General features: G+C 42.9%; 1 protein-coding gene across 1 annotated transcript in view; it reads right to left on the reverse strand.

Moving 5' to 3' along the window:
* LOC137501006 (uncharacterized) overlaps positions 1 to 4,488 on the reverse strand; it is a 146,953-nt gene extending 142,465 nt beyond the window's left edge. Inside the window, exon 1 of the mRNA XM_068227839.1 lies at positions 4,476 to 4,488. Within this exon, the coding sequence (XP_068083940.1) occupies positions 4,476 to 4,488 (13 nt within the window). The remainder of the gene's footprint in view (positions 1 to 4,475) is intronic.
* Between the last annotated feature and the right edge of the window lie 5,938 nt (positions 4,489 to 10,426).

Here is a 10,426-nt window from a genome sequence, read left to right on the forward strand (position 1 = left end):
AGTAATTAGGCTGAATTACAGTTACCTGAACTCCGGTTTTCCCTGTCATCTTTCATTCCAGCAACACTCTCCATTATTGTTTCATAGCATTTATCAGTCATTAATAAATCATCTTGGGAGTGGCGACCCCATTGTAATAATAGCCTATATATGGTTCATTCATTTCATCCCTGACCCGGTCAAAGACTGGAAAACAGGTTGTAGGTTTTCATTTTCATTTTTTCATTACAGTTACCTGAGAAATATTTGCTTTCTTTCTTAATCCGTTTACCCTCCAGGTTTAGTTTTTCCCTCTGACTCACCTCTACCGCCTCAAGGGCAGTGTCCGGGAGCGTGAGACTTTGAGTCGGTGATACAACTGGGGAGGATGACCAACACCTCACCTGCTATACTGAACTGGAGTCTTGTGGGGGAAGGGAATATTGGAAGGGATAGATGTGGAAGAGGGAAGGAATCGGCCGTAGCCTTAAGTTTTGTACCATCCCGGCATTTGGCTGGAGAAGTGGGAAACCACGGAAAACCACTTCGAGGGTGGCTGAGGTGGGAATCGAACCCCCTCTACTCAGTTGACCAATCGAGGCTGAGTGGACCCCATTCCAGCCCTCGAACCAATGTTCAAGATTCGTGGCAGAGCCGGGAATCGAACTTGGGCCTCCGGGATGGCAGCTAATCACACTAACCATTACACCACAGAGACGGACTATTTATTTTCTATTAAATTAAAATTAAATTGTTCTCTTTATTATTAATACCTTAGATTGGAATCATATTTTACTTTCTTCCTGCCGATTAGTTTTAATACGAAAATACAGTAATAGCGGACCAATGATCTTGTCACTCGCCGGACCTAACCAAAGCAGATCAATGGTCCTGTCACTCGCCGGACCTAAGCAAAGAAGACCAATGGTCCTGTCACTCGCCGGGCCTAACCAATGTAGACCAATGGTCCTGTCACTCGCCAGATCTAACCAAAGCAGACCAATGGTCCTATCACTCGCTGGAGTTGATCAAAGCAGACCAATGGTTCAGCCAATCGCCGGGCCTAACCAAAGCAGACAAATCGTCCTGTCACTAACCGGGCCTAACCAAAGCAGACCAGTGTTCTTGTCACTCGTCGGACCTGACCAAAGCAGACCAATGATCTTGTCACTCGCTGGGTCTAACCAAAGCAGACCAATGGTCCTATCACTCACCGGAGTTGATCAAAGCAAACCAATGATCTTGTCACTCACCGGGTCTAACCAAAGCAGACCAGTGGTCTCGTCATTTGCTGGACCTAACCAAAACAGGCCAATGATCTTGTCACTCCCCGGGCCTGACCAAAGCAGACCAATGATCTTGTCACTCGCCGGGTCTATCCAAAAGCGGACCAATGGTCCAGTCACTCCCTGGACCTAACCAAAGCAGAATAATGATCCTGTCACTCGCTGGACCTGACCAAAGCAGATCAGTGGTCCTATCATTCTCAAAAGCTGATCAAAGCAGACCAATGATCTTGCCACTCGGCCGGTCTAACCAAAGCAGATCAGTGATCTTGTCACTCGCTGGACCTAACCAAAGCAGACCAATGGTCTTTTCACTCGCTGGACCTAATCAAAACAGACAAATGGTCTTATCACTCGGTGGACCTAACCAAAGCAAACCAATGGTCATGTCTCTCGCTGGACCTGACCAAAGCAGACCAATGGTCCTGTCATTCGCTGGACCTAACCATAGCAGACCAATGGTCTTGTCACTCGCCGGACCTAACCAAAGCAGACCAATGGTCTTGTCACTCGCTGGACCTAGGCAAAGCAAAAAAATGGTCATGTCACTCGCTGGACCTGACCAAAGCAGAACAATGATCCTGTCACTCGCTGGACCTGACCAAAACAGACCAATGTTCTTGTCGCTCGCCGGGTCTAGCCAAAGCAGACCAATGATCTTGTCACTCGCTCGGTCCAGCCCAATCAGATCAATAATCTTGTCACTCGCCGGGTCTAACTAAAGCAGACCAATGGTGGTCCGAGCCACATTCTGTTGTATCTCTAACCTATCTTCTGCGACTCGACATTGGAATCTTTACGAAACTTTCAAGTATCATTAATTAGAACATACAATAATATATACTCGGACATAAAATATCTTATTAGCTTACTGAAAATTGTCAAGGCTTCCACAAGGAAAAAGCATGACATATACAAATAATATCGTTATACAACTGCAGATAAAAAATAGGAAATTACATTCCGGGGAAATGTAAAAAGAACACCTTGACGCAAGTCAATAAGGCCTGCCATACTTGCACGGGACTCTACGAGAGGGCAGAGCATGCGATGATCAAACTAAGGTCTGTCTAGGGAGGTCAAGGCACGAATACTATTTATGGAGCCGCCATCTTGGGTATTTAAGTGGACGTTACCAAAGGCAAGTGTATCGAATTTAGAGGATTTAGGCACCAAATATTCAACAACAACAAAACAAACGAACAACTATATCTCATGCAGACTTTAAGAGGGTCTCTATTGTTCATGTATATATAATTGTACAACTCGTAAATGGCATAAATGCATTCACAGCTATTTGAATAGGAAGATAATTAATAGAACCTAAATTTCATTTTTTTGAGAAACAAGAATGAGGAGAAGTGCTCATGCATACTCTTTCACGTCTATATTACTTGATCTTAGCGTGTTTCTAATCACTATCGTCTGTCAAAATACGTAATCTCATTGAAAAAAAAACATGGAAATCTGTACAGTACCTCTATTATATCAAGAATAGATCAAATATTGAACTTAAAAGTATTTAAAGACAGTTGTAGTAAATTTCCTTGAGCATTTCCTTTATTAAGGAAGTAGTAACGGGTACTGCGTTCCTAAAAGGTTACCTCAGCATGTCGACAAAGACTGAATGCTTCTTGAGTTGAGTGCATTAAATTATGTTCGCTGTTATATTTTTTTCTTTTTTTGCTAGTTGCTTTACGTCGCACCGACACAGATAGGTCTTATGGCAACGATGGATAGGAAAGGGCTAGGAGTGGGAAGGAAGCGGTCGCGCCCTTAATCAAGGTACAGCCCCAGCATTTGCCTGGTGTGGAAATGGAAAACCACGGAAAACCATTTTCAGGGATGCCGACAGTGAGGTTCGAACTATCTCCCGAATACTGGATATTGGCCGCACGTTGTTGAAGATGGTTTTCCGATTTTTCACACCAGGCAAATGCTGGGGTTGTTCCTTAATTACGAGGCCACTGATAAATGGAAAACGAGGAAGAGGAAGGAGACGATATCAGTTATTAGACAGCATTAGAAAAAGAAAGGAAGATTATGCAGAAGTGAAGAAAAGGGCACAAGATCGAGAGATATGGAGGTCACAACCATGATTGGACCTGCCGAATGGCAGAACAACCTATGATGATGATGATGATGATGATGATGATGATGATGTCGCTTCCTTCCCACTCCTTGCCCTTTCCTGTCCCATCGTCACCGTAAGACCTATCTGTGTCGGTGCGACGTCAACCATATTGTAAAAGAAAAGAAGAAGAAGAATACTTAGGCATTATGTGAATACTGGGCTACACTTATCATTCGAATCACATGTATCACTGTTGTACGAGTGGTATAACACTTGCGGTATATAACTGCGAACCTATTTGTATAGGTTTTCATAATCTTTACCCCCCCCCGTGGGTGTGGGTGGTAGAATAACGCTCACGCTATCCCCTTGCCTGTCGTAAGAGGTACTAAAAGACGCTCCAGGGTCTCTTAACTTGGAAGCCCGGATTGGCGACTATGGGGCTCTTAACTGAGTCCTGGCTTTTTTTCTGTCACTTAGATTACTTGTGCCAGGCTCCATACTTCACTTTTTCCTAAACGACCTCCCTTGTGTAGTTAACTCGTAAGAAAGGAAACACGAATAATATTATTATACAGTTCCTATTACATTTGCTGCTTCTTTTAAGAAAACATATTTGTTTGGAAACTTTCGTATAACATTTTAAAGACTTGGGTGGATTAGAAACATTTTTGGGATCGAATTCCACTTGAGTGTTACCGTCCATCTACACTCTTCTGTTCCAATTGCGATTCATCAAAATGATATCAGAAGAAAATACATAATGGGACCCACAAATATAAAAAAAAAAAATGTTCATATAAACATGTGATTCTTCAGGAATAATTCCATTGCAATAACTTACTAACCTCGAACAAGACGGCATAATAAGTGGGTTGCCATTTATCACGCCTGTAATTTTTTTACCGTATCCTATGAGCTCTCCATTGCTTATCACTGGAAATCGAAACACTTTAATCCCGCCAGTTGACTTATTCTGACAATTTGGTGTAGCGCAGTATCCCATTTACCTTAAAAATGCAAATATATTTCATATTATCACATCGGGCCCGCCCATATTATAGTGATGCTTAGGACCCAATATGGCCGTCACCGCAAAGGATTGTGGTAGCGTGACCAGACCTTCCTATACTAACCTTGATCAAACATGCAGGAACCGCGCTATCTGCCGTGGAATGTTGCAAGCTGCTTAACAGTAATTGGTCATCGCCTGAGCTACTGGCAGCCATTTTGCCGTGGCATACGGATCTCCGTCTGTGTTTGCAACATCGTTAACATGACGCGACAGCGTGTGCGTGAACCGTTTTTGCAACTGACGGAGTTTGAACGAGGGCGTATAGTGGGCCTACGGGAGGCCAGGCGGTCATGCCGCAGACTTGCGCAACACGTGCTGCGGGAGGTCTCCATAGTGCATCGATGTTGTCACCAGTGGTCAGCAGAAGGTCCACCGTCGGCCTGGGTCCAGATAGAGGCGACGCACAGATGTATTCCAAGACCGTCGCATCTTACCAAGTGCCGTATTGGACCACACCACGACTTCACAACAAATTAGGGACATTTTTGCTCCGTGGGTATCAGCGAGGACCATTCGCAACCGTCTCCGTGAAGCAGAGTTACGATCCTGCGTGGCGTTAGGGCGTCTTTCGCTCAAGCCCCCACCATCATGCAGCTCACCTCCAGTGGTATCGCGATAGGGAATTATGGAAGGACGAATGGAGACGTGTCTTCTTCAGCGATGAGAATAGCTTCTGCATTGGGGCCAATGATGGTCGTACACTTGTGTGGCGGCGTGCAGGCGAGCGTCAATATCTGGAGAGTATACGGCAGAGGCAGAGCGATATGCTTTTCGAACAAGACAATGCACGGCCACATGTATCCCGTGCCACCCAACGTGGTCTACAAGGTGTACATCAACTATCCCGGCCTGCACGATCCCCAGATCTGTCCCCCATTGAGCATGTTTCGGACCGGATGAAACGTCGTCTTGTTCGGTCTGCCCGAATGGCAGGAAATATGGGCCAACTGAGGCACCAGGCGGAAAATGCATGGCAGGCCATTCCGCAAGACTACATTCGTCACCTCTACGATCGTCTGTGTGGGAGAATTGCAGCCTGCATTGCTGCAAAAGGAGGGTATTCACAGTGCTTCCACTGATATGTCGACTGTATTCAGGTGCGTATGGCTCTATCGGTGTGGTCGTGTGTTGTATGCGTCCTCAAGAGTGTGTCAATAAAAGTTCCCTCTGCAGGGTCGACGAATTCATGGCGTTATATTTTTATTTTCCCGCAGGGTAGTATAAGAGATTAAGAACTATAACTCATAGGTTATGTAGTTTATAAGTGATGTAAAATCGCCAGAGATCGCTGAGATTGGAATTCATTGACTGTATTATTAGGGATGCCCAGCAATTTTCAGGTCTCTACAAGAAGGCGTGGAATCGTTCCACGAGTATCCACCATCAACGTTGAGAGAATGGAAGATCACAGGGTAATAAACGAGAGGATACATTTCACACCAAGCAGAAGTCGAGCTGTTGGAAGGCCAAGGTAGTGGTGGCGATTATTTAAGAGGAAGTACAACAGGGCAACCATCCTCTAGGAAGACCAAGGCTAAGATGGTTGAAAGACTTGGAGGATGATCTCAAAACCCTAAATTTAAGCGCGAGGATAAAGAGAGCACCCGACACGAAATAATGCTCGGCAATTTTTGGAAATAATAAACCTAAATCAAGAGGGTATGCCTGGCCAGGGTAGTAAAGGCTCACTCGGTTCACCCGGAAGAACGTGGGTTAGATTCCCCGTGAGGAAGTTGAAAAATTTAAGGAACGAGTTTTTCACTTCCGGAGGTGCACATGGCCATGAGGTTCACTCATCCTACAACAAAAATGAGTGCCAGTTTACTTCCTGGGGACAAAGACGGCTGGGCGTGGAGCTAACCACTCTATTCCACCAAGTTCCGAGGTTATGGATAGTGGAAGTCTTTACCTTCCACCTCTCCAAGGGCCTTCATGGCCAGTACGTACGACTATAATGTCGTAGAATGAGAAGATTTTTTATAATTTGCTTTACGTTGCACCGACAAAGAGAGATGGTGACGATGGGATAGGAAAGGGCTAGGAGTGGAGGGAAGCGGCCATGGCCTTAATTAAGGTACAGCCCCAGCATGCGCCTGGAGTAAAAATTTTAAACCACGGGAAACCATCTTTAGGGCTGCCGGCAGTGGGGTTCGAACCCACTGTCTCCCAAAGACAAGCTCACAGCTGCGCGGGCAACTCGCTCGGTAGAATACGAATAATTCTCATTGTGCTAAGGGCCTATCTGTGAGTCAAGCCAGGACCCTATTTTACAGAAATGATATTTATCGAGGAGGCTCACAATATTGTTTAGCAAGGCTTGGACCTGAGAGCGTGACGGAATCCCACTTCTATAATGACATGCCAGATACTCTTTTGAACCGAGCAATTTGAGTACGAGGTGTGGGTCACGTAACTTCTACCTTGCATTCGGGAGGTAGTAGGTTCGAAACCTCCACTGTCGGCAGCCCTGAAGGTGATTTTGTGTGGTTTCCGAAATTGAGACGAGGTAAATGCTGCGGTTGGTCCTTAAGTAAGGCCGCGGTCGTTTCATTTCCAGTCTTAGCCCTGTCCTATTCTATCCCATCGACTATCCCAGCGACCTAAAAAACTAGCACAAGTAAAACACTCCTTTGAAAGAACTCGTCGAAATTTCTTTGAAAGAATTTCGCGAAATTCAACAAGGCATTTGAAGAGGACACAGTGCTAGTTGTATGTCTAAAGCAAAGGTGGCCACAATTCGGATCAATCAATCAATCAATCAATCAATCAATCAATCAATCAATCAATCAATCAATCAATCAATCAATCAATCAATCAATCAATCAATCAATCAATCAATCAATCAATCAATCAATCAATCAATCAATCAATCAATCAATCAATCAATCAATCAATCAATCAATCAATCAATCAATCAATCAATCAATCAATCAATCAATCAATCAATCAATCAATCAATCAATCAATCAATCAATCAATCAATCAATCAATCAATCAATCAATCAATCAATCAACCAATCAATCAATCAACCAATCAATCAATCAATCAATCAATCAATCAATCAATCAATCAATCAATCAATCAATCCTGATCTGCATTTAGGGCAGTCGCCCAGGTGGCAGATTCCCTATCTGTTGTTTCCCTAGCCTGGAGTGTATACGACAGAGGCACAGCGATATGTTTTTCGAACAAGACAATGCACGGCCACATGTATCCCGTGCCACCCAACGTGGTCTACAAGGTATACGTCAACTATCCCGGACCGGATGCAACGTCGTCTTGTTCGGTCTGCCCGAATGGCACCCTATCAAATGATTTCAAAGAAATTGGAAATTTATTGAATATCTCACTTGGTAAGTTATTCCAATCCCTAACTCCTCTTCCCATAAATGAATATTTGCCCCAGTGTGTCCTCTTGAATTCCAACTTTACCTTCATATTGTGATCTTTCCTACTTTCAAAGACGCCACTCAAACTTATTCGCCTACTAATGTCATTCCACGCCATCTCTCCGCTGACAGCTCGGAACATACCACTTAGTCGAGCAGCTCAACTCCTTTCTCCCAAGTCTTCCCAGCCCAAACTTTGCAACATCTTTGTAACGCTACTCTTTTGTCGGAAATCGCCCAGAACAAATCGAGCTGCTTTTCTTTGGATTTTTTCCAGTTCCTGAATCAAGTAATCCTGGTAAGGGTCCAATACACTGCAACCATACTGTAGTTGGGGTCTCACCAGAGACAAATATGCTCTCTCCTTTACATCCTTACTACAACCCCTAAACACCCTCATAACCATGTGCAGAGATCTGAACACTTTATTTACAATCCCATTTATGTGATTACCCCAATGAAGATCTTTCCTCATGTTAACATCTAGATACTTACAATGATCCCCAAAAGGAACTTTCACACCAGTAATTAAAACTGAGAGGACATTTCCTATTTGTGAAACTCACAACCTGACTTTTAACCCCATTTATCAACATAATTTTGCCTGCTATACATCTCACAACATTATCGAGGTCACGTTGCAGTTGCTCACAATCTTGTAACTTATTTGTTAATCTATACTGAATAACATCATCCGCAAAATGTCTTACCTCTGATTCCACTCCTTTACTCATATAATTTATATATATATAAGAAAACATAAAGGTCCAATAATACTGACTTGAGGAATTCCCCTCTTAATTATTACAGGATCAGTTAAAGCTTTGCCTACTCTAATTCTCTGAGATCTATTTTCTAGAAATATAGCAACCAATTCAGTCACTCTTTTGTCTAATCCAATTGCACTCATTTTTGTCAGTAGTCTCCCATGATCCACCCTATCAAATGCTTTAGACAGGTCAATCGCGATACAGTCCGTTTGACCTCCTGAACCAAGTTATCTGCTACATCTTGCTGGAATCCTACAAGTTGAGCTTCAGTGGAATAACCTTTCCTAACACCGACCTGCCTTCTATCGAACCAGTTATTAATTTTGCAAACATGTGTAATATAATCAGAAAGAATGCCTTCCCGAAGCTTACATGCAACGCATGTCAAACTTATTGGCCTGTAATTTTCAGCTTTATGTCTATCACCCTTTCCTTTATGCACAGGAGCTACTATAGCAACTCTCCATCCATTTGGTATAGCTCCTTCAACCAAACAATAATCAAATAAGTACTTCAGATATGGTACTATATCTCAACCCATTGTCTTTAGTATATCCCCAGAAAATTAATAAATTCCAGCCGCTTTTCGAGTTTTCAACTTTTGTATCTTATTGTAAATGTCATCAATCAATCACTACTGATCTGCATTTAGGGCAGTCGCCCAGGTGGCAGATTCCCTATCTGTTGCTTTCCTAGCCTTTTCTTAAATGATTGCAAAGAAATTGGAAATTTATGGAACATCTCCCTTGGTAAGTTATTCCAATCCCTAACTCCCCTTCCTATAAACGATTATTTGCCCCAATTTGTCCTCTTGAATTCCAACTTTATCTTCATGTTGTGATCTTTCCTACTTTTAAAGACACCACTCAAACTTATTCGTCTACTGATGTTCTCCCACGCCATCTCTCCACTGACAGCTCGGAACATACCACTTAGTCGGGCAGCTCGTCTCCTTTCTCCCAAGTCTTCCCAGCCCAAACTTTGCAACATTTTCGTAACGCTACTCTTTTGTCGGAAATCGCCCAGAACAAATCGAGCTGCTTTTCTTTTGATTTTTTCCAGTTCTTGAATCAAGTAATCCTGGCGAGGGTCCCATATACTGGAACCATACTCTAGTTGGGGTTTCACCAGAGACAAATATGCTCTCTCCTTTACACCCTTACTACAACCCCCAAATACCCTCATAACCATGTGCAGAGATCTGTACCCTTTATTTACAATCATATTTATGTGATTACCCCAATGAAGATCTTTCCTTATAATAATACCTAGGTATTTGCAATGATCCCCAAAGGGAACTCCCCCCCCCCCATCAACGCAGTAATTAAAATTGAGGGGACTTTTCCTATTTGTGAAACTCACAACCTTTTATCCCCGTTTATTATCATACCATTGCCTACTGTCCATCTCACAATCTTGTAACTTATTTATTACTCTATACAGAATAACATCTTCTGCAAAAGCCTTATCTCTGATTCCACTTCTTTACACATATAATTGATATATATATATAAAGGTCCAATAATACTGCCTTGAGGAATTCCCCTCTTAATTATTGCAGGGACGTTGTTATCATATGTAAAATTTTAATACTTCTTTAGCATTAGTCTCCTCCTCTATCTGGACATTATCCTTGTAACCAACAATCTTTACATACTGCTGACTGAATACTTCTGCCTTTTGAAGACCCTCTCATACACATTCCCGTTGTTCATTAATGATTCCTGGAATATCCTTCTTGGAACCTGTTTCTGCCTTAAAATACCTATATATATCCTTCCATTTTTCACTAATATTTATATGACTGCCAATTATGCTTGTCCTCATGTTATCCTTAGCTGCCTTCTTTGAT

The sequence above is a fragment of the Anabrus simplex genome, chromosome 5 (assembly GCF_040414725.1).
Source record: "Anabrus simplex isolate iqAnaSimp1 chromosome 5, ASM4041472v1, whole genome shotgun sequence".
NCBI lineage: Eukaryota > Metazoa > Arthropoda > Insecta > Orthoptera > Tettigoniidae > Anabrus > Anabrus simplex.